Genomic DNA, 26,743 nt, shown 5'->3' on the forward strand with positions numbered 1-26,743 from the left:
TTCTGGAAACACTTCCATTTATTCCCTATTTATAAAACGTTAAGAAACAGAAAGGGCCTTGGGCATAGAATCTCAACATCCCAGGCGTGGTCAGTCAGCAGCACAGAAACACCCCTTTGTGTGGCCTGGTCCTTAGGATGTGGAGCAGAGCGCAGATGCGGGGAGTTCCCACGGATAAAGCCGAGGGCCCTGTGAGCAGAGGGGGGAGGAGCAGGCAGAGCCGAGAGGGACAGGGACGGGGATGGGGCGGGAGGGGGGGGGGGCGGGGGGAGGGGGGGGCAGAGAGGAGCCGGGCAGAGCCGAGAGGGACGGGGACGGGGATGGGGCGGGAGGGGGGGGGGGCGGGGGGAGGGGGGGGGCAGAGAGGAGCCGGGCAGAGCCGAGAGGGACGGGGGGCTATGCATGGCCTGGAGTCTGCACCGGAACCTGAGTTTGCAAGAGGGAGGATCTTGCTTCTGGGCTGCTGGACACAACTGGCCTGAGCCTGTCGGCTGCGTCCCGGGCCCGGGGCCACCGTCCCCCTCGCAGATCCACATGTGGCCCCTGCCAGGCAGGAGGCACCCATCAGTGTGACGCGTCACCTTCGGACTTGCGTGAACTCCTTGCGCAGCCACACGGAGTCCTGGTAGAAGCGCGGGTCGCCCAGTCTCACGGCCGTGCGTTTGTAGAAGTAACAGTACAACACCGCCGCTGGGGGTGAGGAGAGGAGGCCGGGCCCCTGAGGACTTGCTTCAGCGAGAACGGAGCCCCAGGAGGCTGAGGCCACCTCGTGACGCCCAGGGACTCCCCGCAGCCACGGGCAGCAGCCCCGTTGTTGGTGTGGCTGTCCCCCACCCCCCCCGCCGGCTGTGGGGGCTCACAAGCCAGGACCCAGGCCCTCACCGCCAGAGCCACGGGGGGACTGCGGGGGCCTGAGGCTGCCCGCCCTTACCTAGCCTCTGGGACACAAACAGCGTTTGAAGCCCCTCTGTCCAGACAAAGCGGTTGGAGTCTTTCCAGCGTAAGTTCTGCAGGAGACAGGGAGGCAGGAAAGGTCAATGGCCAGGAGCGGCCTAACGCCTCCAACTGGGTGAGCTGCACAGAGGCCGCTGGTTTAAAGTCAGGCTGATCTCACCCACTTTCCACAGCCCCCAGGGGTGGTCCTCAGAGGTGCCTCAAGCGCCCTTTTTTGCTGCGAAGCAAATCTCCTTTTAACCCGAGGGAGGAGGTGTGAACTACGCTGGTTATACCTTCACCCACAGCCTGGCCCAGGAGAAAGGCCACACTAGCGCAGCCTCGAGGGCACTGCCGTCCTTGAAAAGCTCAGGCTCAGAGCTGTCAGACGAGGGCTCGGGCACCGCGGGCGTAATCCGGGCTTCCCAGGACACGGCCAGGACCCAGAGCAGGGACCATCTTCTCTAGGAAGCACCCGCGACCCGGGCACAGCCGGCTCCCTCCCTCCGAGAAGGTGGCTTCAGTACCGAGATGACCAGACCCCCGGAAGCTGTAATGCGCCCCTTAGAAGGCGACTTGGGAAACCCTGGGACACCCGAGGGAGGAAGCCCGTGAAGCGGAAGGAACCTGGAACCACGAACACTGCGTCTGCTCTGCGCCCATCGAGCGCCGAGGAGGCACCTGGCGTCGGCTCTCCTGGGGCGACGGTGGCGCGGGGGCCGAGGCACAGACGGGCAAGCAGCACTCTGGCGTGGCTCTTTCCCATAAGACACGGGGGCCTATAAAGCCCCTGGGTCAACACCCACCCAAACAGATGAGAGAGATTCAACTTCCCGTTTGGGCCCCAGGAGACCTGTTTGGGGCGAAGGTGAACTGAATGTTCCAGAAGCTGGGCTCCAACACGGAAGGTCGGGCAAAAGTGGCTCGGAGACTCACATACCCTAGTCCCGGCCGCACTCCCTTCACCTTTCTGATCCAGGGTCTGGGCGATGTGCGAGAATGATGCTGGTCCCCGAGGAAAGCTATTCCTGGCCCTTTAAGGATTCAGAGGTTCGCAGCTCCCCACTTACCATGACCCAGACGTGGAGGGCGATGCTGAGGGCGAAGTACACGGCCGTCAGGACGATGGTCCCCTTGAACTTATGGAACAGGAGGCTGACCAGGCCGGCCTGGAAGACGAACGTGTTGAAGAACATGAGGAAGATGATGATGATGTTGAAGAGGATCGCGATGTCCTGGATGCTGCAGGCAAAGGCAACAAAGCACGGCCATGGGGCGGCCGTGAGGGCCGAGCTGTGCTGGGTCCCGAGGGGCACCCGGACTCTGTCCTCCTGTGACCCCGTCCTCCAAAGCCCCCCCGAGGGAGCATGCGCTCTGGGCCCCAAATGAGATGAAGCTAAGGCTCCCACTGGCCGCGCAGCTAGTTGCAGCCACAGACAAGGCGTCCTGCTGACACGCTTCCCTCCAGGAGCCCCCTGGGCGCTGTGGGCAGCTAGTCCCTCCCTCTGTCCAGAGCCGCCATGCCGGGCACACAGCTGGGCACACGTCCTAGCAGACGCTCCCATCCAGACTGCAAAGCGCCTGCTGATCTGTGCAGGGCTGTGCCTCAGGGCCACTCACGTCTCAGCTCAGGTGTCCCTCTTCACAAAGACTTCCTTTAGCGCCGTTAGCTAAAGTGGCCCTCCCTCCCCGCCCCTCCCCAGCTACTGCATGTCCATTGCATGACACATCACTAGTTGAAATGACCCTTTTAAAATATGTGTATATTCCCTGTCCACCAGAAGGGAACTCCACGAGAGCAGGAGGTCGGGGTCGCCGCTGTGACGAGAGCGCCGTCTGGCAGGCCGGGGCACTGCCTCATGGAGGACGGTCACGCCTAAGACTGCACTTTCCCCCGGAACTGCCTCATGGAGTCTCCGTATGTTACTGTGAAGGGAAATGCCAACAGCTTCCATCGTGGGAGTCACATATTTTATGAATACAGTTGCCCTTTAGCTTGCCATCTTGCAATCCTCCTCACGGCCACAGGAGACAGTATTTCTGCTCACAGGTGCAGAAAGTGACAGGGTTAGCAGTGGGACCCCGTGTCTATGTGAACTGCTCCCGTCTCCCAGGCCCTTGTCAGAGGGAGAGAAGCAGGACCTGTGGCGTCTCCATGGTCCTCATACTTCCTCCCCCAGATTCCCTGTTAGTAACTCTTAAGGCCTGACTGTCCAGGCCTCACGCTGCTTGTGGTGGGCGGTCAGTCCCACCCACTGAACTCACATGAACAGCACCAGCTGGATGACGGGCGCCGCGCGGAGCAGCTCCGAGAAGGAATTGACAAAGAGGTCATAGGTCAGCAGCAGGAGCTGCAGGGAGAGCACCAGGCTGTAGCCGCTGGCCTGCAGCATCTTCCTCTGCTCTCGGCCGCCGAGGGCACATCCCACGTCCCCAGACAGCACCCGACTCGCCCAGCGCCCAGGGAGAAGAATCAGAGCTGTTTCTTTTACTCTAAGACAAGAGCCCGTTGGGGCAAAAAAAAAAAAAAGTGGTTAAAAGTTCATGAATACAATGACTATTTCCTGAGGACCTAAAGGGTGTCCCAAAATTCACGCAATAAGTAATTTTGATAGAAAACACAGGTTTATAATTAAAAATTGTAAATTTTTTATGGATTCATAAAGTATACAGTATAGGGTTATGTATGGAATAGCATATCGGGTAAATGGCCTCCACGGCTTTGCTGGCACATACGCACTCTTTTGTTATGGCCTGAGCAGCCGCATTTTCGAAGAAGAATGGTCCGATGATGCCTCCAGAACAAAACTCTCACCAAACAGTGACACGTTGTGGATGCATTTGTTTCTCAACAATCACTCGTGGGTTTTCTGAGCCCCAAATGTGACAATTTTGTCGATTAACCAAGCCATCAAGATGAAAATGAGCCTCATCGAAATTCAGCCACATCTATGCAAAAACGGTCATGGAAAATTTCAACAAAAGAGTGCGTATGTGCCAGCAAAACCGTGGAGGCCATTTACCCGATATGCTATTCCATACATAACCCTATTCTGTATACTTTATGAAGCAATAAAAAATTTACAATTTTTAATTATAAACCTGTGTTTTCTATCAACATTACTTCTTGCGTGAATTTTGGGACACCCTTTATTATGGGCCAGGCACCATGCTAGGTGCTTGGATACAGCAGTGAACAAAACCACCACCACCACCAAACCCCGAGGAGGCACTCCCTCCCGGCTCCTCACCCTAACCTTCCCCCGTGCTCCATGCTGGGAACTGGGACACTCAGAGCTCTTTCAACCACTTTGAGGCCAAAGGGCTCCAGGAGCACACGAGTGTCTGGTCGTGTAATAATACCGATTGTAATACTGATACTTACTGCGGCTGCAGTCCTTTACATGTGTGCTGGGACCAGTCTAAGCGCTCCTATTGTTTAAATCTCACAAAGTAGAAGATACTCCCCATTTTACAGATGGGACAACTGAGGTCCAGAGAGATGAACTAATCTGTCCAAGGTCACACTGCTAGTAAGCGGCAGAGCTGGGATTCGGATCCAGGCAGTCCGGTCTGGGTGCTCTTACCTACTGCACAAAGCGGTCTCTTACATTACTGACAGGCCGATATGGAACCAGGCGGGAACATGTTGGCACAGGAGAAGTGGGAAGTGGTGCAGGCAGAAAAAGCTGAGAGGAAACGGTGCTCTCCCGCAGAACTGCGTGTAAGGTTATGGGAGCAACACAGTGGGCACCAGGGGATGGAAGCTGGGCCTTTATTTCCATACTAGAGGCCCAGTGCACGAAATTCAGGGGTCCCTCAGCCCAGCCTGTGCCCTCTCGTAGTCCGGGAGCCCTCAGGGGATGTCCGCACTGCGCTCACCAGCCACCGGGCTCATGGCTGAGCGGTGCTCCTCCTGTGTTGAGCATCTGCCCCCTGGTGGTCAGTGCATGTCATAGCAACCGGCTGTTCTGCTGTTCGGTTGATTTGCATAATAGCCTTTTATTATATAGGAGGATATGACAAGACCCAGAAGTTGCTCTGGGGGTGTCCTGTGACCATTCCATCTGGATTAAATTTATGAACAAATTTCAAAATGCTTTGAGGTGGCCCGGCCGCAGTGGCTCAGTGGTTAAGCTTCGACCTATGAACCAGGAGGTCATGGCTTGATTCCTGGTCAGGGCACATGCCCGGGTTGCGGGCTGGATCTCCATTGTGGGGCGTGCAGGAGGCAGCCGATGGGTTATTCTGTCATCATTGATGTTTCTCTCTCTCCCTCCCTGAAATCAATAAAAATATATTTTTTAAAAATGTTTTGAGGTGTTAGAGATTGAGATTGAATTAACATCTGTAAAATGCTTTACAATGTACAACTCTTTTCAGACTTATTACTTTGTTTCATCCCACACCGGCCTGCGCAGCAGCGGTTAGCGTGCGTGTGCCCCAATCTCACAGAGACTGAGGGGTCAGGAGCCTCGCCCCGCTCGCCTGCTGAAGGCCCGCCTGCTGGGGGTAGGGACGTGGTTTCTCTGCGCCCAGCTCCCTCCTTCATCAGATACTGGTAGTTACCGCGTACTTACCAGCACCGAGGCAGCTTCCTCTAACCCTGCAGCTCCTCTGCAAGGCGGGAAAGCATGATCCCCATCCTGCAGGTCAGAGTTCAGGTCACCGGCCAGCGGGCAGGGGAGTGGAGCCGGGATGCCGCCGCCCGCCGCGCTCCCTTTGCCCCAGAGCACGCCCCCTCGCCTCCCTGAATCCGCTTTAATAACGGGGCCGCCTCGGCAAGAAGCCAAAACCCAAACAACAACAAGGCGCCGACTTCCGGACACTTTCTCTGCTAGTCCTCAAGCAGCGCACCTCAAGCCCCAACGTCGGTTGTCATGGAGACACCGTCCTGGCTTCCGGAAACCGGTTCAAATTCCGGAAGTGGAGGCGGAGGTTTCCTCGGCCCGCTCTGTGGACGGCCGGGTGGCCATGTTGGGGCCCAGCTTTCCTGGGCCCGACCCTCCGCGTGGCCTTGCTGAGCGCCAGCCCCTGGCGGGGGTTTCGCTGGGCCCGAACATTTCGGGGAGTGAGGGGCAGGGCGGGCCCGCGATGGCGTTGCCGGCCCCGGGGTCCCCGGGCTTGGGGGTGGGGGTGGGGCGCCCGCGGCGGAAGTGGCGGGGGAGTCAGCTGCTTGGCGCGCGAGGAGAGGGCGACTCTGGACTTCATTTCCCAGGCGGCCCCGCGCGCGACCGGAAGTTCCCTGAGCCTTTAAATGGTCAACGCGGCTTCGCCAGGCTATTCCTGGCCGTGGTGCCGGGTGCGAGTGCTTCTCGTGGCTGTTCTGTCTCAGTTCACCTGGGACCCCCCGAGAACGGCCGCCGGGTGGCAGAGGCGGGTCTCGGAGACCCCAGACTCCGCTGCGTCCCACCGTGGTTCGGGGGTGAGAGCCCGGGCTGGGAGTTCCGGGGCCCGGGTTCGAGCGCTGCCTTTGCTGCTACCCAGCTTCGCACTGTCGCGGGCCTCGCCCGGCCTCAGTTTCCTCCTTTAGGGAGGGGACACCGTCTCCGGGCCTTCCTCCCACCGGGGGTGGCTGTGCCGACCCCGAATCTCTCCGGAAGGCGCGTCGGCAGTGGAGCCCGGCACCTTGGTTTTCGCCCGCGCTTGGCCGGGGCCGCCTCCGTCCCGGAGGGGAGTCGGGTTGGCCCTCGCGGCCCGGGATGGCCCTCGGACCCCGGAGCCAGCCCCCTGCACCGTCCGAGGGGGTGTCCGCAGTCACTGTGCTAAGGGGGGCTTTGCTGGTCCGCCTCGGGGCTGGAACTTGGGGTCCCCCGCTCCCGAGCCCTGGCCGCCCTCGGAGGTGAGGAGCCCTCCAGTGCGGGGAGCGACCAGGGTTCCTGCGCCAGCCCAGCTGCTCTCCTGGGCCGAGTCCCATTTCTTCTCTGGAGCCAGCGTTTATTATTATTATTTTTATTTTTTGAGAGGAGGTTCATTAAAGCTGGGGTCCGTGGAACAGGGACGGAGGGGCTGAGGGTAGACGCAGCCGCAGGAGAGAGCCGAGGCCGGGGCGCGCTGCTTTGGCTCCGGAAGGGCGGAGGAGAGGGGCCTTGGAGACCCGTTCAGGGTGAGCCCGGGACGAGCTGCGGCTGCCCGCTGCTCTCCTGCTTGCAGGGCTTGTGGGGACCCTTAGGGTGCAGAGAGCGAACCTACCTGGGAGAAAGGAGGGGTGCGCGTGCTCGAGCATTCAGGACTTGAGCTTCCGGAATCCTAGAGCCCCCCTCCACCTGGAAGGGAGAGACTGTCCTCTCTCTCATCCATTTGCGTTGGAAGTTGTAAAGGTAACACTGTACGCGTTTGACATGGAGCCTTTTCCTAGTGGAAGAGCTGCCTGGGCCATGCAGGCGTCTCTCCCTCGGCTGCCCTCGCTTTGTGGCGCTTCACGGCTGTTGCATTTCTTACAAAGGCAAGACCCTCCACCAGCAAAAAGGTTCCGCCAGCTTTATTTCGACACTCGCCTTGCTGTGGTGGTCTGGAGCCAAACCCACCAGGTCTCCCTGCTGCGCCCCAGGTCTGGGGGTGTCCTAATTACTGACAGGCCCATATGGAACCAGGTGGGAACATGTTGGCACAGGAGAAGTGGCCCCTCCAGGGCCTGCTGTGTCCGTACCGATCCTGCCGGGCCGAGCTGTGTGCAGCCTGGGAGACGGAGAACCCTCCTGCCGAGGCCCCAGCTGAGGTTTAGGTTGGAGGGCAGACCCCTTAAGTCGGGTCGGCAGGCCTCACCACAGGCCACAGCGGGCTCCCCTGAAGGGCCTGCGCATTAAGTGGCTGAAGAGGAGTGAAAAGGGTAAAATGCGGAGATGATAAGAAATTCGTCTCTGTGTCCGTCAGTAACGCTTCTTTGGAACACAGCACGGTCCTTTGTGAAGGCGTCGCCTGTGACTGCTCGCACTGCATCAGCAGAGGTGGTGCTCAGGTGTGACAGCCGGGACGGCCGGCCGAGACTGAACTATCTACCATCCTCCCTTCACAGAGGAGTTCTGGGACGGACGTCTCTGAGAACGGGTCCCCGCGAAGCGAGGGCGGAACTGGAGGCCACGCCGCGGTGAGCACCTGGACCAGCACCGCCTGCCCTCCGAGTGCAGGAGGGGGTGTTCTCAGCGTCTGACTGCCGCGTCCCCGCGTCCTTCCCTGTCCTCTGCGTGGCTGTATCTCAGGCAGAGGGAGGGCTCGTCTGTGTACTGTGCCCTGTGCCCGGTTCCACGCCTGCCCCAGCGCAGTAACAGGACCTCTGCCAGGGCGTGGGTCCAGTCCCTTTTGGACTATATTCTTTTCTCCTTTAACAAAGGAAAATACTAAAAGTAGATGTTTGATGGGTGGAGCCCACTGACCAAGAGCTCCTTCTTGCTGACTTAACCCTCCCCGGGGGGCGGGTTGGGGTGGGGGTGACTGAGCATCTGGTGACCTGAGGCTCCCTCTGCTCTCGAGGGAGCTAAGGGACAGCTCTGAGCTCCGGGTTGAGGAGGGAGGAAGCTGATGGCTTGATTGTGGCCTCCCAGCCTCGTGGAAGCGGGCTTCTTTCCGCAGACCTCAGGCGACCTTTACCCGAGGTGATTGCAGCTTGGATCGCCGCCTGAGAGCTCAGTGTCTGTTTCCGGTTAGGTGGACACCTGGCTGGAGAGAGCTGGCCTGGCACAGAGTCAGGGCCACTGAGAGGCCTGGGCAGGCACGAGGGCCATGAGCCTGAGGTTTTTGTTTTTGTTGTTTACATACTTTTATTGATTTCAGAGAGGAAGGGGGAGAGAGAAAGAGACATCAATGGCGAGGGAGAATCAGTGATCGTCTGCTTCCTGCACACCTCCTAGGGATCGAGCCCACAACCTGGGCATGTGCCCTTGACCGGAATCGAACCCGGGACCCTTCAGCCTGCAGGCCGACGCTCTATCCACTGAGCCACACCAGCTAGGGCCGAGCTTCAGGTTTTTGCTGGTAGGTTTTTTCTTAGCGACGACACTAAGAAAAGTGCAATACTTGACTTTCACTGTGTCCTTACATACATTTTCTCACTCCCTCCGACAACCTGTGGTCAAGGAAAAAACATGGGCCCTGAAGGCAAACCGGTCAGGGTTTGAAACTTCCTGCTCAGTGACTGGGTCTTAGTGCCAGCTACTTACTCCTCCTGAGCCTCCGCTTCCTCATCTGTAACACGGGGAGGTACCTCCTCACAGGCTTGCTAAGTGGAGTCCATGGCATCGTGTGCGTAAGGGTCCAGTGTGGGTGTGCTCGTAGCTGCCTCACCGAGTTAAGTCCTCACAGCTGTGCCCCTCTTCCAGCTGAGAAGACTGAGTCCTGCAAGTGCTGCGTGCCTGCTCACGTGCCCCGCCTCGCCGCCGCTCTGCAGCCTGCCCGGGTCTCCGGTAAGGAGGAAAGGGCTCCCTCCTCGACGCTTGTGAGGACCCCTCTTCCCTCTGTGAGCTGGTTCAGATCCAGGGGCCTCACCTGCAGGAAGCCACAGCGCCACCTTTTGGTGAGCCCGTGGGGTGTGTGACTCCCTGGAGAAGGGGCCGTGCCCCCTGCCCGTTAGCTGAAGGCAGTGGCACTGCCCGCTACGCCCCACGCCCACCTGCCTGACTTGTAAGGGCAGCTGGGGGCCTCGAGCCCTCCAGGCCTGGCACCAGAGTTGCTTTCTGAGTTACCAGTTCGGGTGGAAATACAGCAGGTCCTCGAATAATGTCGTTTCATTTAACATGGATGAGACGCGGTGGGGACCTCTTGTTTAGAACAAGGAGGCTGGGGTGAAACTGGCTTCATCGTCTGTCAGTTCACCACAGCGGCAAGAACCCACCGAAGTGTCAGGTGAGGACACACTGTAAACTCCCGCTTTCTAGAGCTTGAGTTCTCGCTTCCTCTTTTCTCCTCTGGACTTTCCCCAGAGGAAGAGAAAGCGGAAGGCCCAGGCCGGGGGATTAGCCGAGGCCACGCCCAATTCAAGGTGTGGAGTGTGGGGATCGGGAGGGGAGGGAAGGCCCGGCCCACAGACCTCACCATGGGGAAGAGCTGTTCTGTAGAGCGGGGCCCTGTGCGGCCGGGCCTCGGTGTGGTCCAGCCGGAGTTTGATTCCTGCCGCTTCTTGCCGTGAGGAGGTCGCTCTTTATCTCCGGGCCCTGTGGGCCCAGAGCCCTGGCACCGGCCACAGCAGAGGAGACGCCACTCTGGGCCAGCCCCAGGCCTGCTGGGTGCCCTGTGTGCTGCCAGGTAGGGGGTGGGGCCTCAGTCACAGTCCCTAACCAGGGGTCCGGCCTCACGGGGTGGTGCCCAGGGGAACTGACACAAAAGTGTCCACCCTTCAGACCGAGAGCGCGGTCTTCGCGGGTGTGGGCGCACTGAGCGGAGGGACACGTGGCTGCTGCTGCTTCCAGGAGCCTGACCGGAATGGCCGAGGGACGCTTTTACCTGTCGGTCCTGGCGCTGTCCTCCCTGGGCTCCCTGTGTGTCCTCTTCACCGTCTATTGGATGTGGAGCTGGCACGGTGGCTTTGCCTGGGATGGCAGCATCCTCACGTTCAACTGTCACCCGGTGCTCATGGTGGCTGGCATGGTGGTGATCTACAGCGCTGGTGAGTGAGGTCCGCGTGGGAGACGGGCCGGGCCCGGCCTGGACGGAGCAGAGCAGTCCCTCTCCGGGCCTGGCCTCTGTCGCTGTTGGGCTCAGGGCTGTGGCTGTCGGGCGGTTGGTCTGCCTTTGGGCCCAGGTGTCATTCGGAGGAGGCAGCAGTGAGAATGGGGCACGTGGAAAGGGCAGCTTCCCAGGTATTTTCTAGAAGAGGGCCAGGGAGTAGGATCAGGCTTTGCAGGCCACGTGGTGGGTGTTGCAGCGACGCAGCTCTGCTCTGTGCACTGAGAGTGGCCGTGGAGGACGGAAACACGTGCATGGCTGTTCAAGGAAGCTTCCTTCACAGAGATGGGCGGGCGGGGCCGGGCCTGGGAGCTGCAGTTGGCCGTCCGGCTCTGGGAGCAGGAGGTGGACGCCTCTCTTGGCCTAGAGGGCCCTGCATAAGGGGTCTGCTTACTCCTGCCCGACCCATCTTGGCCCCGAGCGTCCAGAGCTGGGCGTGGGGCCCAGGAGGGCCTCCTTCCCCTCCTTGTAAACGGGGACGAGGGGGACACTGTGGGAGCAGCTTACCCGTGTGCTTCAGGTCATCACCGCATTTTACTCTTACAAGAAGCCTGTGAGGCGGGCTCTATTGTTACCCTCCTCCAGATGAGGACGCTGAGATTAGAAAGAGGATCTAGGCGGCTAGGAGGCGGAGCCAGGGTCTGGACCCGGGTCACCTAACCGGCAAACCTGCCTCCAGACCACCTTGGGTATCGCAGTTCCTCCCTTTTTATCCCTGTCCCTTCTCTCCTGCCTTCACGGCTGGCCGGTGTCGCGGAAATGATGCAAGGATAGAAGACGCCGATGAGTGTCCTAGCATTTCCTGATCATGTCCTGGCATTTCCTCCTTCCCTCGTCGGAGGCTGTGTGGGGACATGTGGGTAATCCCCTAACGTGGGGCGAGCACGAGGGGAGGAGGCCGAGCCCTGGACTATTCTCTCCGGCAGCGTCACTGGTGTACCGCCTGCCCCAGTCCTGGGTGGGACCCAAGCTGCCCTGGAAAATTGCCCATGCGTCCCTGCACCTGCTGGCCTTCATCCTGACCGTGCTGGGGCTGGTGGCCGTCTTCAGATATCACAACTATCAGCACATCGCCAACCTCTACTCCCTGCACAGCTGGTTGGGCATCACCACCGTGTTCTTCTTCGCCTGCCAGGTGGGTGCTCTGCCCTCCTTAGGGTTCCCACCGCCGGATCAGCCATGGGCTCTGCTTGGGGCTTCACTTGCATCAGCACCGAAGGACAGGTGCGCGCCCTGGTCTCGCTCATTGCGTGGAGGCGGCCTTTGCAGGCACACCCTGTAGGTGGGCATTTGAAAGGGCCATGGAGACTGTGGCTTCCGCACTCACCCTGCGCCCATCACCCTGCTGGCCTGCGGTTCCAGAGCGCCGTGGGCAGGGGTTATGAGCCAGGACGCAAGGAAGCGGAGGCCGGCAAGGGTGACTGCAGGAGGGGGTTGTAGCTGCGCAGTCATGAAAGGTTCTCGTTTGTGTAGGACAAACAGATCACAGCAAGGACGCGGTGGTGCTGGGGCAATTCCTGGTGGGAGGTTTGATGGGAGCGAAGGGAGAAGGTCCCCTGACCAGTCGGCGCCTGTGGTCACGGGCGGCTCAGCTCCTTCTCCCTGCGTCGCAGTGGCTGCTGGGCTTCGCTGTCTTCCTGCTGCCCTGGGCGTCCCTGTGGCTGCGCAGCCTCCTTAAGCCTGTCCACGTCTTCTTCGGAGCCTCCATCCTCGCTCTGGCCATGGCGTCCGTCATTTCCGGCATCAATGAGAAGCTCTTCTTCAGCCTGTGAGTGGGTGGGCCCTCCGCGTGGAGGGGAAAGAGCAGGGTCTTCAGATGGCTCTGTGGTCACAGCCCTGCCGAGGGGGGCCTGGGGGGCCGGGCATCCTGGTCTGGAAGGCAGCGGCCTTTCTTGGGTGAGCTTGGCAAATCGTTCCGTCGGTATTTGTCTAGCATCACACAGACTTAGCACCTGCTGCGCTGAACTCTTCTAACGTAGTCCTCGGTTGCCCTACGACATGGACACTGTCAGGGCCACTTACAAATGAGTTCCTCTCAGGGAAAGGCGCCCTGCAGGTATTTGTGGGGGCTGGGGCTCAGCAGCGTGTCAGCACTGCGGGTCCCGTCCCAGGAGCTCGCCACCCTCTGTGCGTGGCCCTGGGTCTCGCGCCGGGCGAGGACCGGGGAAGTCTCTCGGGCCCACGTTTCTGGTCACCCACAGGAAGAATGCCACCAGGCCCTACTCCAGCCTGCCCGGCGAGGCTGTCTTTGCCAACGGCACCGGCATGTTGGTGGTGGCCTTTGGGCTGCTGGTGCTCTACGTCCTGCAGGCCTCATCCTGGAAACGCCCGGAAGTGGGGATCACGACCGAAGGACAGGTGCGGGCCCTGGTCTCCCCGACCAGGCTGGGGGAGGGCTGGGTCCAGAGAATGGTCACCAGGAGAGGCGTGGGCCTTACCAGGAAGACTAACCCAGGAACATGGTGGGGAACCGGGCAGCTGGAAGGTGGGGCACTGGTGTCAGGCCAGCCCGTCCCCGCCATCGGAGCAGAGGCAGCTGCCCAGGCTCCGGGGCTCCCAGGGGCCGGTCCACCGGGAGAGGACGGGGGTTACTCCCTTCCCCAGATTCTTGTGGCTTCAGGAGGGAAAGCGTGGCCTCACCCTCCCCAGGGGAGCCTTGGGCGTGAAGAGGGGGTGTCGTCACTTCTGTGTTCCCAGCTCAAGGCTGGTCTCACAGGTGCTTGCAGACGAGCTGAGTACTTGGAGCAGGTTCTGCCTGTTGGCCACTCGGCATCTGAGGGGTGGGGTGAGGGGGGTGTCAGGCTGAGGGGCTCGGGCTTCCCTGAAAGATGCTGTGACTTGGGGACTGAAGGTTGGGGTCTGTGTGAACAGCCCAGACCTGGTGTGATGCCTGCAGGTCAGGGGCCATTTTGACATTAGGCCTTTAACCCTGTGCGCCTGCTGTCTTCCAGCCCCTGTTGCGTGAAAGGGAGTGAAGCGAGAAGGGACGCAGGAGTGGTCGGGGTGCGTCTGGACTCCCTCAGCACCTCTGCTCTACCTGGGGATCCCGGCGGTTTGCCGAGCCCCCACCTCGCCCGCCCCGTGGGCTGCTCTCTCCGCCACGTGCTGCCTACGCATCTCTCGGTGCTCTGACTTCCGCTCTCCTTCCTGGCCTTGACTTGTGAGGTCCTCCCTGTACATAGGCCCTTCCTGCCCTGGCTGCGTGCGCACCCCTGCTCCCTGGCTCAAGTCCAGCTGAGCTGGTTCCCTAGACACCTCGGGAGGTGGTGGCAAGTCCCAACAGCTCCGATGGCCCGACTCCAGCACCGTCTGTAACGTGCAGTCAGCTCTCCCTGGGACGTGCATGTCATTTCGGCACCTGCCATGGCTGGCCCCTGGACTTGAGGCTGGGAGGGAGGGGATGACAGAGCAGCTCTGCAGGGAAACTAAGGCTGCCTGCTCTTCGCCGTTCTGTTCATGTCTCAAGTCCACTGTGACCGTGTGGCGCCATCGCCTCTTGTTGCTGCTACAGCCTGGACCTGGATCCGGCCTGTCCCCGTCAGGCAGCCAAGGAGCCTGGAACCTGCTGTCCCCAGCTGTCCCAGCGGGGAGGGCTGGCAGGGGTGCCTTACTCTCCTTTACCAGGTTAGGGCTTCCCTGCCTGTCCCTGGCCCCCACGACATGACCAGCGTTGGGTGCTTTGTCCCAGCAGAGCCGAGGACCACGGCCACTTTCGCAGGTTTTTGCTGAGCACGAGTGCCTCACTGCTCCCACAGCCAGCGGCTGCTGCAGGCCCCAGCCCGCCTCGTGCAGAGGGCAGTGCGAGCGGAGCTTTTTAGAGAAGTGGGGAGGGGCCTGGCTCGTCTCCTACGTGTTGGGGCTTTGGCTTTTCCTGCCTCCACATGAGTCCTGCTGGGTCCCGGGGCCACACTGCTGTGCGCAGAAGGCGAGCAGCTGACGCCCGGGTCTGAGTGTGCTTCCTCTCCGGCCCATGGCGATGAGGCCAGATGCCAGCAGGAGGACTGCCTGAACCTCTGGTGACCGAAGGCTCCAAAGCCACCTCGATGGCTGCCAGGCAGCTGGGTCACATGACCCCCCCTGGCCACATGGGTAGGCATTTCACCTGTTTGTAAAGCCTGATTCTCATTAAATATGTTTTTAAGAACCAAAGCCTCTTCTACTGAAATGAGATTGTGGTTAAGGGAGCCCTGGGCGGTGAGGAAAAGCCCAGGACAGTTCTGACCCTGAGGCCTTAAGAGGACTGTCGCCCGGAGCCGCTGCTCCTGCTGTGGCCCCGAACACTTCCTGGTGTGTGCTTCCACACCTGCCTGAGGTCACCCAACAGGAAGTGGCAGCGCTGGGACCCACTGGCAGGTGTCTGATGCCAGTCTCCTCCCCAGCTGCTGGGTGTGTGCGTCTGCGCACGCTGATAACCGCCTCGTGGTCGGGGACCGTGGGGTGGCTGGTGCACAGGAGCCCTGGGCTGAGTGAGTGATGGGCCCCCCCAGTGTGACCAGCTGTAGTGTAGGTGGTGGCGCAGGACCTGGAAGTGGGGTGCAGACACCAATGAGCGGAGTAACCACAGTGAGTGGCCCCCGGACTGTGCTGAGGCTTCACATCGATTCGTTGGACCCTTTTCTATTGTCCCCACAAGGCAAGCGCCATTCAGTTTCCCAGATTCCAAGAGGCTAAGTGACAGGCCTGAGCTTCTGGAGCCGGTTTGAAGCAGAACAGGGACCCAGCCGTGTCCATGTGAGGGCACACCAGGCCCTGGGACCGCCCCTGCACGGAGCACAGGTCGGGTGTGCGCTGCCCTGCCCACCACGCACTGGGCCCGGCAGGGCCGCCGGGATTGCTCTAGAGCAGGGCTGGCCTGGGCGCGGTTCCTGTGCCGCCACCCAGCTGACACTATGGTGGCTTCTTTTCTTGGTGTCCCGTGTGCCCACTGGCTTCCTGAAGGGTCAGTGGGTTCTGTTGGTTTAGTGCTGAGAAAAGCACACCGTCGGGTGTGGCGTGTGTATCGGGTGGACGGGACTGGGGTCCCGGTGGAGCCAGCCCAGCCGTGCAGGCCTGGCCTTGGGGTCTCGGTGGAAGGAGGGCTCATCTCGCCAGGGGCTGAGCACTGCCCAGGGCAGCAGAGGACGGCTCCTCACACGCCTGGAGACAGGGCCTCAGAGGCGGCAGAAGCTCTGGCTCTGATGCGGTTTATTAGCTGCTTTTCACAGTGGCACCGGCTCAGGTGCAGGCATTTCCCGGGAGTCTTGACACCACGTCAGCAATGCCAGTTACGGCTGTGCCGCCCCCAGGGAAATGCCTCACTGCTGAGGCCAAGGCGGCTGGGGCTGGGGCAGAGCGGGCAGAGCGGGCTGAGCCCGGGACCCGCCTTCCCTGAGTAGGCAGTGACGCCTCTGGGCCTGCAGTCTACACTGTAGTCGCTCCGGAGGCTGGCAGGGGTTGCTGCTGAACGTAGAGGATGGGCGTGCGAGGCGAGGGAGGTGACAGTGGCAGCCTCTGCACAGTAGTGAGAGTGGCACTCACGCATCCTCCAGGTTCTGCAACACCTCCAGGATGGCCCGGAGAATGGCCGCGGCGGCCACTGCCCCGGGGTCTGGCTGGTCGAGCTTCATAGAACTGATGTAACTGGCTCTCCCAGCTCCAGCTATCATGTCCTTGGTGGCCTGGGCCGCAGCTTCTGCGCTCTGAGGGGGATAGAGAGGAGCAGGGTAAGGACAAGCCTCCAGCCTCCTCCTGCCCTGGAAGGAAGGCCTGGGCTTGGGGGAGGCCCTGGACCTTCCTGTCCCAGCTCTGCCAGCGCCCTCTGTTCTGTCCCCAGGGCAGAGCGGTCATGCCCACCTGTCTGTAGCAAGGCCCGTGGCCCCATTTCCTGAGGACCTGCTGGGTCCCAGTTACCAGGCCGGGCTCTGTTCATCTTTAGCCTTGCACACCCCCTGGACAGGCACTCGTCTCCATTCTCAGGAGAGGGAGCCGAGCACAGGACGGGTATTAACTGGCTCCCAGCCTGTCTCCGTTGGCTGGGCCCCTCCACTCACCTCCACTGCCTTGGTCAGGATGTGGAACAGATTAGCGTTTGGGTTCCTCAAGGCTTGGAGCTCCTGTCCTGCTGCCCAGAGAGAATCCAGCTGGACAAGATGAGGGAGGGGCGTGAGCACAGGCCCCGGCACTGAGGATGGCCTTCAGGGCTCTGCGATCAGAGGGGGGAGGGCTGAGCGCATACACACCATAGTCCTGTCTCCTGGGGCAGCCTTCCCATACCTGCAGGGGAGAGAACAAGTGGTCACTGGAGGGGGTGATGGGGTTGGGGCAGGGCCTGGCTGGGAGCAGGTGACACTCAACACCCTCCCCCCAGCCCCCCCTGGGCTAAGGCACAGGCTCCACTCACTTCCTCATGGCCTCCAGGCCGGCATCCATGGCAGCAGACCAGGCTGGGAGGTCAGTGCTGGCCTTGAGGGGCTGGGCCGCTGCGGTCAGGAACAGGCCATAGAGCTGGGAGAACCAGAATTTTTACACTCAGGCCCGGCCTGGGCCGCAGCCAGCCCAGGGCCGTGTCACCCTCCGCCCGGGGACTGCAGCACTCACTGCCCCGGATGAGCCTCCCATCTTCTCCAGCAGCAGGAGGGACAATTCGGAGAGCATCTTGGCAGGGCTGCCAGGGGGGGGACCCTCCCTCAGCTGCTCCTGGATAGCTGCAGGCGGAGAGGGGGAGGAGGTCAGGGGCCCCGCAGCAGGCAGCGGGTGAGGAACGGTGGCAGGCCTCCCCCCAGGCCTCGCTTCCCGGCTTCATGCTCCTCCCCGGCCGCCACGCCGTCCTGGGCCTTGTACTGGCACCAGCCACGCGGGCCGCGCTTTTCATCTGCTTTGCTCACTGCTGTGTCCAGAGCCGCCTGGCCCACGAGAGGCACTAACTAGCTTTCCTGACTGACGCTGGACAATGAAGACGGGTGCACTCGCCCGGGTACTGCAGAGCGAGTTCCCTCGGGACCTAGTCCCTCCCTGTGAAAGAGACGCCTTGTTCTGCAGTGACAACTCCCCACGTCTGCAGTGGTGCAGGCCCGGTCTCCATGAAAATGGCGGACGGGGGCGAGGCTTTGTGCAGGACTGTGCTTGGCCAAAGGAAAGCTGGCAGCCCATGCAAGCACTCCGAACGTTTCTGAAATTGTTCTGGCTCATGAAATGCCAACATCTCAGAAATGTGACAGCGAGGGCCCTGGCACCCACCTCGGGCAGCGCGGCTGTGGGTGGTCCCACAGTCCCCGTCGCCAGCCACACGGTCCAGGGCGTTCAGGTACTCCTCCAGGTCCAGGAGGGTCGTGCACACCCGTTCCAGCACGAGCGCCATCCGCTTCGAGATCAAGCCTGCAGGGGGAGGACAGCGGGAGGAGGAGCACCTGGCCCTCTCACAGCTGAGCTTGATGGGGTGTGAGATACGGGCGTTAGGGCCCCTGCACACCCCTCACCCTTCGGGACTCGGGCCAATGCCCGGGTCACCTACCCCAACAGCAGGGCTCGGTACCTTCCGTAGTGAAGTCAGGGGTCTCTGAGGGCCGGGAGGGGGCTGCCCGAGTCCGCTTCCGCCCCGTCACGGGGACCTTGGGCATGTTAGGCCAGGCCGACGCGGTTGTCTCAGCATCTAGTGGCAGCAGGATGACTCTTAGACATGGGGTGGCTGGCCAGGGGTCAAGTGGGACCTGGATTCCCCCTGGCCAGTTCCCTCCATCTCAAAAAGCAAGTACTGAGTACCCACTGTATACAAGGGAAGAGGGGCTGTCCCTGGGGAGAAGCCTAACACCAACTCCTCCAGTCATGCGAGAGCTGGAGACGTCAAAAGGGACCCTCCCCGGGGGCCTGATGGTCATGGTCAATGAGGAGACCTCTGGTGGGGTCTCCCCAAGACCCCTGGCTCCTTCCAGCTACAAGGACCCTGGCTTGGATGACCCGGGCTCAAGGTCTCACCTATCAGTTTCAGCAGGGACTCATCCACCAGCAGAAGGGTGAGAGAGAAGCCCGGCATCTCCAGCGCTGACATGAAGGTGCCCACCAGGGCACGGGCAACCCTCACCCCACGGCCCTCTGCAATAGCAAAGCACAGACGTCCATGAGCGAAGAGGAGAAGGGTGGTACTTCCCCCGGAACAGAGAAACAGAGTAAGAGAAGATCAAGGGCGTTGGAAGCGGGGCCCGAGGCCAGCAGGGAGACGGCCAGGTCTGCTCAGGGCCTCCCTCCAACGCCGAGTCACCCGTTCCCTGGCCGGGTCCCCTCTACAGGGCAGGTGGGTCACTGCAGGTCTCATCTGCTGAGCTCTTACAGGTACCAGGCACTGTGCTGAGGGCATTCGGTATGTTTAGTCTCATTTAATCTTCACAACGACCTATGAGGAGGCACTGTTACTGTCACCCCTCCCTACGACAGGGACAGGCTCAATACTCGAAATTAGGGCAGAGCGAAGACCTAACTCAGGCTCGTCTGACTGCACAGCCCAAGCTCTGGGCCACCACAAGACCCTACCTCAGCTGCTTTTCTTTTCTTTTCTAAAATAAATTTTCTATTGGTTTTTCAGAGAGGAAGGGAAAGGGAGAGAGAGAAATATTGACGTGACAACGAGACATTGATCGGATGCCTCCTACACACCCACTACTGGGGAATCAAGCCTGCAACCCAGGCATGCGTCCGACTGGGAATTGAACCGGCAACCTTTCAGTGCATGGGACTAGGCCCAACCCAGTGAGCCACACCAGCCAGGCGCAGCTGCTTTCCGTATGTGCAGCTCCACAGGCTGGAGGGAGCTCTGGGTGCTAGCAGGCCCTTCCGGGGGCTCACCCAGAGTGCGGACGGCTGCGTCGGCCACGATGCCCAGCTCCAGGACCGACAGGCCGCCCAGGTTGTTCACCATCAGCACCACCGAGGAGCCTGTGGGCAGACACGACGCCGGTGAGACTCTCTGGGCCCCTCACCCGGGTTGGGGTGGGGGTGCTGGGAGACAAAAGTGTAACAGCCCCTCACCACTCTGCACAGACACATGCGACACGCTGGACGAGTTGGTCATGTGGTCGAGCATGATCGTCACAATCTGGTCGGTGGTGGCCATCTGTCGGAGGGACCCAGGAGTGAGCTGTGTCCGAGGCCTGGGCCTTAGACCAGCCTGGGCCAGGGAGGCCACCTACCTTGATCCGGCGCACGCCGGCTTCCCCGTGGATGCCTGTGGATAGAGCAGTCACTGCTGAGGCACTCAGGCCTGGGATCGGCTCATCGTGTTTTTATCGATTTACTCAGGGCTGGGCTAGGTGCTGTGCAGGTGGGGGGCGGGGTAGAAGCGGGCAGGATAATGAACACGACAGTTTCTGCCCTCCAGGAGCTGTGGCTTGTGGTGGAGAGAGCCATGACCTGAACTTGTAATAGTGAAGCAGCTTTAGCGAGAGGCAGCCAAGCGAGGAGACATGAGGCCTCTGCCCATCACTTTGGAAGCACCAGGGGGAGAGGGAGAGCTTGCAGCTGCGCTGGCCTCGAAACGGCCCTTGAAAGGAGGCGGCAGGTGGCAGGCGACCCTGAGTGATGTGAGCCAAGGCAGGGAGGTGGGCCGCGCACGGACGGAGCCTCACGTGGCAGTAGAATCGGGCAGGTGGAGCCCGAAGAGCTTCAAGTGCCCATTTAAAAACACCCAGCACCTATGTGACAGCTGCAGATAAGCTGAAAGGACGGGCAGGTGTCTCCCAGCGCAGATGTGTGTATAACCCCGGGAGCAGGCACGGCTAGGACAGGGGTGGCCAAAACTTACCCAGGCCCAGCTCCACCTCATCAGCTGCAAGATTAAAGGTGAGTTTGGAGGAACCAGGGACAGTGCAGGAGGACAAGCTGACTCCCAGGGTTCCTGTGAGAGATGAGGGATGAACGGGATGACAGCTCTGCTCCTGGCATCACTCAGGGCAGCAGGCATTAGGCGGGGCAGCCTCTCCGTCTCAGATGAGAGAAACCTGGCTCTGGGACCCAAGGCTACGGGTGCCCCTGGCTCCCCTAGGAGACCCCTGAGCCCGGGGGAACAACTGGGCAAGCCCTCCCCTGCAGCTGCTGGGAACGCTCCCAGTCCCAAGGCAGCCCCGCCCCCCCGCTTCCCGCCCCCTGGGCTGGCACTCACCCATGGCCTTGGCAACCACGCCCACCCGCTCTGTGATCTCCTTCAGCCCCACACCGGCCTCAGCCAGGGCACCCGCCACCTGTACCCACAAGAAAGAAGCCCCAAAGGGACCAGAGTCACTAGCACGTGGGGGCGGAAGACAGGGGCTGAGGGTCTGGCTGGCAGGGACTCTCTGGGCACTGCCACACCAGCCTGGCCCACGGTGTTCGGGGCAGAACGGTGGATCCTCGCGTTCACAATGAACCTGCCAGGAATCTTGAACCATCAGTCTGTTGGAGCCAGAAAGAACTTTACAAATGGAGAAATGGGCCCAGAGAGGGAAGATGACGTGTCTCACGTCACACAGCTGGCTGATGGCCGGTTTCCTGATTCCTAGTCTGGAGTTCTTTCTCCAGGGCATGCACACTGCGGCTCACTCACCCACTCACCCGCATATTCATCCGTCTACCCACCCACCCACCCGCTTTCTGCCAAGCATCTAGTCTGTGCTGAAATGAAAAAGTGACTGGTTACAAGCCTTCCTTGGAGGAACCAACCTGGGGAGGGTCTGGGAAGCAGAATCGCAGAGGGAGCATCAGTGAGGAGTGAGCGCAGTGGGAGAGCGCGTGGTGGGATGCGGGCACTGAGAGGGCTCTAACCAGCTGAGTGTCGGGAGGGAAGCCTCCCAGACGGGAGACACCAGAGCTGGACCTCAACAGGAGGATTAGCCAGGCCAACTCGAGTTAGAGGGAGAAAGGGTTTTTAAGGCCATCGGTACAGCCTCAGGAAAGACCCGGGGGGCCGCAGCCGGTGGTACAGGCCGGTGGTACAGGGAAATGGTATTCATGGAGCATAAGAGGAGGGTGGGGATGATGGGAAATGAACTTGGAAAGCTCAGGGAGGAAGGCAGGCGTGTGGTGGGCGCCAGACCACGGAGCCTGGGCTGACTCTAGGAACCCCTGATGGCCGTCAGCAGGCGAGCAGCCCCATCAGACACGCGGCTTCCAGAGGCACCTCTGGGTAGTGTGGGAACAGGCTGGAAGGGGAGGAAGAGGCCGGCAGGGGAGCCCCGTGAGGAGGCACCCGCAGAGCGCTGCCCCGAGGCTGGGACGGAAGGGCAGGCTCTGCGGAGGATGTGCGTGGCAGAGACACCAGTGGCTGGTGTGGGCAGGAGAGGGAAGGGCCTGGGAGCATGCTCACATGCTGGGCTGAGGCGCGGGGAGCACTGGGGAAGGAATGGCCTCCTAGGGGGTGGGTGACGGAGGCTGGAGGGAAACCTCACCTTGTGGATGAGCACCGTGCCACAGAGCCCCCGCCTGCCCGTCTTCTTCACGACCGTGAAGGCACAGTCATCCCCAACGACCACCATCTCCACGGGGATGCCCTCAGCCCGGGCCTGCTCCCGGGCCAGGCCGAAGTTCAGCCGGTCCCCAGTGTAGTTCTTCACGATGAGGAGGATCCCCACTGGAGGAGCAGCAGCGGGGCCCATCGGTGCTTGTCCTCACCCCCTCCCAGCCTCTCCGCCTGGCAGCAGCCCCTCCTGCACCCCAGCGTACCTGTGCCCACCTGGGCCACTGCCCTGATGGCTGCCAGGATGCTGCCCACTGCCGGGGCGGTGAACACAGCTCCCGCGATGACCCCCGTCAGCATCCCCTTCCCTATGAAACCTGGCGGTGGGTGGGGGAGGATGCTGGGTCGCCGTGCTGGCTGTCGCAGGGTCTCCCCCACTCCTGAGCATCACGGGCAGGTGGCCCCCTGCGTGCCCGACGCTAGACAAGCACCTGGGCTGCTCCGCAGATCTTCACTCAGTTCTCTCCCTGGACAGGCCTTCCCTGACCCGCAGCTGAGCGCTGCCACCCCAGCCCATGGCTCGCTGCTCCTTCCCCTGCTTTCGTCTTCAGGCCTCACGTACACACTCTGGAACGATCTCTTCACTTATGTGTCTACCTGGCTACTGTCTGTCTCCCCAAAGGAGAACAGAGTTCCATGAGGGGAGCCCCTTGTCTGTCTGGTTCACTGTCGCATCCCTAGTGCCCAGGACATCGGTACAGCATCAGGAAAGACCCAGGGGGGCCCTGGGTGCTCAGGATTGTTTGCTGGATGGATGGGACTTGCCGAAGGGAGACAGCAAAGGCACAGAGGCTCCAACGCCTGGTTGCTGCCCCCAGGAGCTCTCAGGGAGAGCGCACGCCCGGCACTGGGCAAAAACAATCCAGGGCTGTTCGTGTTTTTGTGAAAATGCAGGGTGGGAATTCAGAAGAGGGATGTCGCTCTAGGCTGCAAGAGTCAGGAGGGCTTCTTGGAGGAGGTGGCAGATCAGCTGGCAGCCAGGAGGTTTCACAGACTCACTGACTCTCAGAGTTGGAAGGGGCTGAGAGGTCAGTTGGCCCAACCTGTTACTTTTATAAGCTATAGAGACTGCGGCCCAGAGAGAGGCCATAACGACCCAAATCACAGCCTGAGGGAGGGGGAGAGCGGGAACCAGGACCCAGTTCTGGAGTCTGGGCTGCGTTTTGAACCTCCTACCAGCACTGACATCTCCTCGGAGCCCCCACCCCCCGCCTCTGGCTGGGGCACTCACCGGCATGGGCAGGCTCATGGCCGGAGCCCCCACCCGACAGCAGTGCCACCCGGCCCTTGAGGCTGTCCAGGTCAGAGCGGAGGGCCACGCGGTGGCCCTGCAGGAGCTGCAAGTTGGGGTTGCAGGCCACCAGGCCAGCCAGGGCATCGTCGGCACAGCCTGCCACCGAGTTCACCAGCTTCTTGGAGGCCTACGGGAGAGGAGCGAGGAGGAGTTTCAGGCCACCAGTCCCGTTGCTATGGCCACGACCCCTCTTCCACGCCCACTCAGGAACGCCAGGGGCACGCAGAACCCTGCCTCATTTTATCAGGTGGCTATTTCTGTGAGTTCTCTTATTAATTTGTCCTTTTGAAACGTTTTGGATTATAGCTTAAATTTATCCTGAAGAATGGCTTCCATGCAAAGAAAAGGGGGACTGGAGTCCTGGAGGGCCAGGGCGGGTGGCCTGAGTGACCCGGAGCAGGGCGAAGGGTTGGGTTCTGCAGGCACCGGCAGCTGGGAGCAAATCCCAGGCCTGCCTCCCTGGGCTGAGGACTCGGGGAAGGCACCTCACTGTTCTGAGCTTCAAGTCTTCCTCTGCACAACGGGGACGTGACAGGCGTAAGCCTGTCATATAGTAAAAGCTGAATACGAGGGCGCTACTTCCTTTCTCAGAAAGCTGTAACTAGCTGAGGGGGTCTGCCGACCCAGGCAGCTCCTGCTTTTGTCCCAAAGAGAGTGAGACTAGCGCCCAAAAGGGACCCAGAGGGCCAGGGCGGGGCAGCCCGCAGCTGAGCCGGGCCCTGGCAAGCTGCACTTCCGGAGGCTCCTCCCTCAAGCCTGTGAGCAGCAGGTTCCTCTGTGTAAACTTTGACCTTGCCTGGGTCTGGCGGGGGCCAGAGCCAAGCCATCTGCTCCAGGGGACAAATACAGGTCAGTACGGAGAGAGCAGGATAATGAGAGCCACTCCGAGCCGTGCCTGAGAGTCAGACGCTTCTAGGTGCTTTTGAGCTTGGCCCGTTCATGTTCCCACCAACCCTATGGAGGAAGGGTTAGCTTGGTGGGGAAACTGAGGCACAGTTAAGTGACTTCACCCAAGATCACACAGCCAGCAAACGTCTGCCTGGCTCCAACACTGGTTCCGTTTTGCTGCTCCACGCTGCTTCCCCCAGGGGCTGAGCTCTTCCCACCAGGGACTGGATATGCAACAACGCTGTGGTTGGTCTCGGCTCCAAGCCCAGCCTCCAGCGCCACCACCCACCAAGAAGGTGACCCCTCGCCATCGCTGACAACCATTCCCATCCCAGAGTCAGAGGAGGGCAGGGACCAGGGCTATCCTGGTTCCCTCGGCCTGAGGGCACTGTGCTCGGCCCCAGGACTCGTCCGATAAACACCTCAGGACCACTGCAGGGAGGGCTTAACCGGCCTCGTACTGCAAGGAGAAAGAGGTTCAGAGAGTGCGCGTCTTCTGTAAAAGGCCACACAGCTGGTCAGGGGCAGCTGGATTTGGACTAGGTCTGTGCGAGGCCTGCTTTGCTGCACATCTGCTCCGGAGTGGTGAGGGGGCAGCGCTCAGTGGTGCTGCGCGTCCCCTCTGTAGCTGGTACAGTGTCTACTCCAGTGCAGGTAACTGTGACGGTTCCAAAGACATGACCAGACCAGGGGGCGGATGGGCCCTGGAGGGACTCAGAGGCTGCAGCCCTGGGCCTGCCGGGACTAGCTAGGAAATGGAGGGGAGCAGGGACCAGGCCCCGAGAGGGACCCTCTGTCTTAACCTCTTTGAACCTTAGGAGGCAGCAGCATCTCTTGGTCAGAGTGTAAGGAACTCCAGCGTGCCCAGGGCTGGCATGCTCCCCCCCCCCCCCGCCATGCCCAGAGCCCACAGTGTCCTTCCCCAGTCCTGGCCCTCCTGCGACTCACCATGGTGGGGAGGTGCTGAAGCCAGCAGGCTGAGTTGGCGCCTTGGCACTGAGCTGCCGGAGGACGGGCGATCCTGTGGGTGCTGCCTGGGCCGGAGCACGGTGCAGGTGGCAGCAGCACCTGCAGGAGAGTGAGAATGTGTGCTGCTGGAGGTGCTCGCAGCTACTGGCACATCATGCTTCCAGGCCCTCGTAATTAGGGAGCTGCCCCAGACTTTGATCCAAGGCTAAACTCCAGAACGTGCGCTGGGGATGGAGTGGAGCGTGGGGCTGGCCAAGGTTCACCTGACGTGGCTGCCAGAAGGCAGATCTGCCCACAGTGGGCACAGAGAGCACCCACCTCACCACCCAAGGGTGCGATGAACCAGAGTAACACCCTCTCCCACACAAGCATCGTGTGCAGTGAATACACTCACAAAGATCTTCACGCACTTGCTCTTGTTGCTGTTGGTATCAAACCAAGAGGAAGGCAGCTGAGCTGTGCGCACAGTTTAGTTCTAGGACACTGACTCCGAAGCTCTAGGGACTTGTTCAAGGTCATGCTAAGAGCCAGGACTTAAACCCAGGTCTAGTCTTTCTACAAAGTCTGTGTTCTTCCCACGGATAACTCAATGCCTGCAAAGTCATGCAGCGTCCCTGGTGTGGGAAACCACCCCTGGAACCCCTAGGCATGTTTTAGCTCCCCTCAGTCCCGCCTGGTTCAGAGGTGTCTTGGGGTCACTCAGGGTCTTGGGCGCAGGGAATGAGTCTGCAATGGGAAGAGTCCACAGCAGGCTCTGCGCCTAGTTCTGCCTCTGACTTACTAGGGGATCTTAGGTAAACCAACGGCGCGGAGCCTCAGCTTCCTCATCTGTAAAATGGGGCCATAAGGTCTGTGCCATTCTGCTGGCGCTCCAGACCACGTGGTCTCCCATTCCCGAATCACGTGATCCGGTGAGGCCAATTACGCTGCAGAGCTAAGGACTGCCTTTCTGGGTCATTAAGGTTCTCCCGGGAAATTCTGGTTTTGCATGGTTAGAAATTGCACAGCAATTAGGGGCACTAACCGTGCTGGGCCTGCGGCCTGGCGGGCCCTTCAAAGTCTGAAGAATAAAACAAAAGTTCAAAGGGGAGAGGTGAGCCTCCTGGTACCCCCCTCCCCCAGGTGAGGCAGGGGTGAGAGGCCATTTTGGGGTCAGGGGAGGGTCATTCTGGGGTCAGCTGGGTGTGGGGAGCTAGGCGGGCCGAGGGGAGGGAGGTACGGACCTTGGTCCTAGCCTGGGAGCTGCACACACTGCTATCACCCCTCCCCTCCCCAGGCCCCTGCGGCTCTTCCGGTTCCAAAGGAATGGCAGCCCGAGGGCTGGGAGCCGCGGAGTCGCCTAGGATGGGGCCTGGCGGGGGGGAGGGCGCGCACCGGGGGGAGGGCGGCGGGCGGCGGGTCAGCTCTGCGGGTGTCGGCGCTACTCCCCCAGCCCCTCTCTCCCCGGCACCCACCCGCCGGCACCACGGCTTCCCGAGGACCCACAACGGGCGCCCTCATCCGGGTACTCGGAGCGCCGGCGGTGCGCGGAGGGGCGGGGCCTCCGG

The 26,743-nt window shown here is 61.0% G+C and overlaps 3 protein-coding genes across 18 annotated transcripts; 1 reads left to right on the forward strand and 2 right to left on the reverse strand.

The window, feature by feature from the left end:
• Positions 1-5,824, reverse strand: TMEM138 (transmembrane protein 138). Of its 6 annotated transcripts, XM_070427225.1 has the most exons (6): positions 5,514-5,824; positions 4,319-4,523; positions 3,199-3,426; positions 2,004-2,175; positions 932-1,007; positions 1-543 (listed from the first exon to the last, which is right to left on the reverse strand). In XM_070427225.1, the coding sequence occupies exons 3-6, from the start codon at positions 3,324-3,326 to the stop codon at positions 95-97; spliced, it is 825 nt and encodes a 274-aa protein (XP_070283326.1). In that variant the 5' UTR covers positions 3,327-3,426; positions 4,319-4,523; positions 5,514-5,824; the 3' UTR covers positions 1-94. The 6 variants fall into 6 exon arrangements, with proteins under 6 accessions (XP_070283326.1, XP_070283325.1, XP_070283329.1 ...); XM_070427224.1 differs by lacking the exon at positions 4,319-4,523; XM_070427228.1 differs by lacking the exon at positions 4,319-4,523 and having other exon boundaries at positions 3,199-3,284; positions 5,514-5,770.
• Positions 5,825-6,198: 374 nt separating this feature from the next.
• On the forward strand, positions 6,199-14,739 carry CYB561A3 (cytochrome b561 family member A3). 9 transcript variants are annotated; one of them, XM_070427236.1, is made up of 9 exons: positions 6,199-6,358; positions 7,949-8,020; positions 8,704-8,904; positions 9,249-9,332; positions 10,266-10,531; positions 11,517-11,725; positions 12,204-12,358; positions 12,792-12,948; positions 13,542-14,739. In XM_070427236.1, the coding sequence occupies exons 5-9, from the start codon at positions 10,348-10,350 to the stop codon at positions 13,563-13,565; spliced, it is 729 nt and encodes a 242-aa protein (XP_070283337.1). In that variant the 5' UTR covers positions 6,199-6,358; positions 7,949-8,020; positions 8,704-8,904; positions 9,249-9,332; positions 10,266-10,347; the 3' UTR covers positions 13,566-14,739. The 9 variants fall into 9 exon arrangements, with proteins under 9 accessions (XP_070283337.1, XP_070283335.1, XP_070283334.1 ...); XM_070427234.1 differs by having other exon boundaries at positions 8,781-8,904; positions 9,249-9,442; XM_070427233.1 differs by having other exon boundaries at positions 8,781-8,904.
• Positions 14,740-15,757: 1,018 nt separating this feature from the next.
• On the reverse strand, positions 15,758-26,719 carry TKFC (triokinase and FMN cyclase). Of its 3 annotated transcripts, none has more exons than XM_070427231.1 (18): positions 26,651-26,719; positions 25,176-25,295; positions 23,277-23,466; positions 22,252-22,362; positions 21,978-22,159; positions 20,717-20,795; positions 20,360-20,452; positions 19,749-19,783; positions 19,588-19,672; positions 19,405-19,494; positions 18,541-18,657; positions 18,101-18,217; positions 17,806-17,943; positions 17,167-17,273; positions 16,970-17,073; positions 16,809-16,842; positions 16,620-16,709; positions 15,758-16,268 (listed from the first exon to the last, which is right to left on the reverse strand). In XM_070427231.1, exons 2-18 carry the CDS (start codon positions 25,176-25,178, stop codon positions 16,104-16,106), a joined length of 1,740 nt encoding a protein of 579 aa, XP_070283332.1. In that variant the 5' UTR covers positions 25,179-25,295; positions 26,651-26,719; the 3' UTR covers positions 15,758-16,103. The 3 variants fall into 3 exon arrangements, with proteins under 3 accessions (XP_070283332.1, XP_070283330.1, XP_070283331.1); XM_070427229.1 differs by having other exon boundaries at positions 18,080-18,217; XM_070427230.1 differs by lacking the exon at positions 26,651-26,719 and adding an exon at positions 26,420-26,483 and having other exon boundaries at positions 18,080-18,217.
• Between the last annotated feature and the right edge of the window lie 24 nt (positions 26,720-26,743).

Source organism: Myotis yumanensis, unplaced genomic scaffold (genome assembly GCF_028538775.1).
Source record: "Myotis yumanensis isolate MYYU_CA2020_CCGP unplaced genomic scaffold, mMyoYum1.0.hap1 SCAF_10, whole genome shotgun sequence".
Classification (NCBI taxonomy): Eukaryota; Metazoa; Chordata; class Mammalia; order Chiroptera; family Vespertilionidae; genus Myotis; species Myotis yumanensis.

What these genes read in the sequence shown, in the direction of transcription:
- TMEM138 (XM_070427224.1), bottom strand. Translation starts at nt 3,326, where the DNA reads ATGCTGCAGGCCAGCGGCTACAGCCTGGTGCTCTCCCTGCAGCTCCTG. An exon ending in ATCCAGCTGGTGCTGTTCAT is followed by an intron (nt 2,176 to 3,198) that starts GTGAGTTCAGTG and finishes CTTTGCCTGCAG; the next exon opens with CATCCAGGACATCGCGATCC. An exon ending in GTTTGTGTCCCAGAGGCTAG is followed by an intron (nt 544 to 931) that starts GTAAGGGCGGGC and finishes CCTGCCTGGCAG; the next exon opens with GGGCCACATGTGGATCTGCG.
- CYB561A3 (XM_070427236.1), top strand. Translation starts at nt 10,348, where the DNA reads ATGGCCGAGGGACGCTTTTACCTGTCGGTCCTGGCGCTGTCCTCCCTG. An exon ending in GGTGGTGATCTACAGCGCTG is followed by an intron (nt 10,532 to 11,516) that starts GTGAGTGAGGTC and finishes TCTCTCCGGCAG; the next exon opens with CGTCACTGGTGTACCGCCTG. An exon ending in TGTTCTTCTTCGCCTGCCAG is followed by an intron (nt 11,726 to 12,203) that starts GTGGGTGCTCTG and finishes CCTGCGTCGCAG; the next exon opens with TGGCTGCTGGGCTTCGCTGT.
- TKFC (XM_070427229.1), bottom strand. An exon ending in GGCCTGGAGGCCATGAGGAA is followed by an intron (nt 16,843 to 16,969) that starts GTGAGTGGAGCC and finishes TCTCCCCTGCAG; the next exon opens with GTATGGGAAGGCTGCCCCAG. An exon ending in CCCCAGGAGACAGGACTATG is followed by an intron (nt 16,710 to 16,808) that starts GTGTGTATGCGC and finishes CATCTTGTCCAG; the next exon opens with CTGGATTCTCTCTGGGCAGC.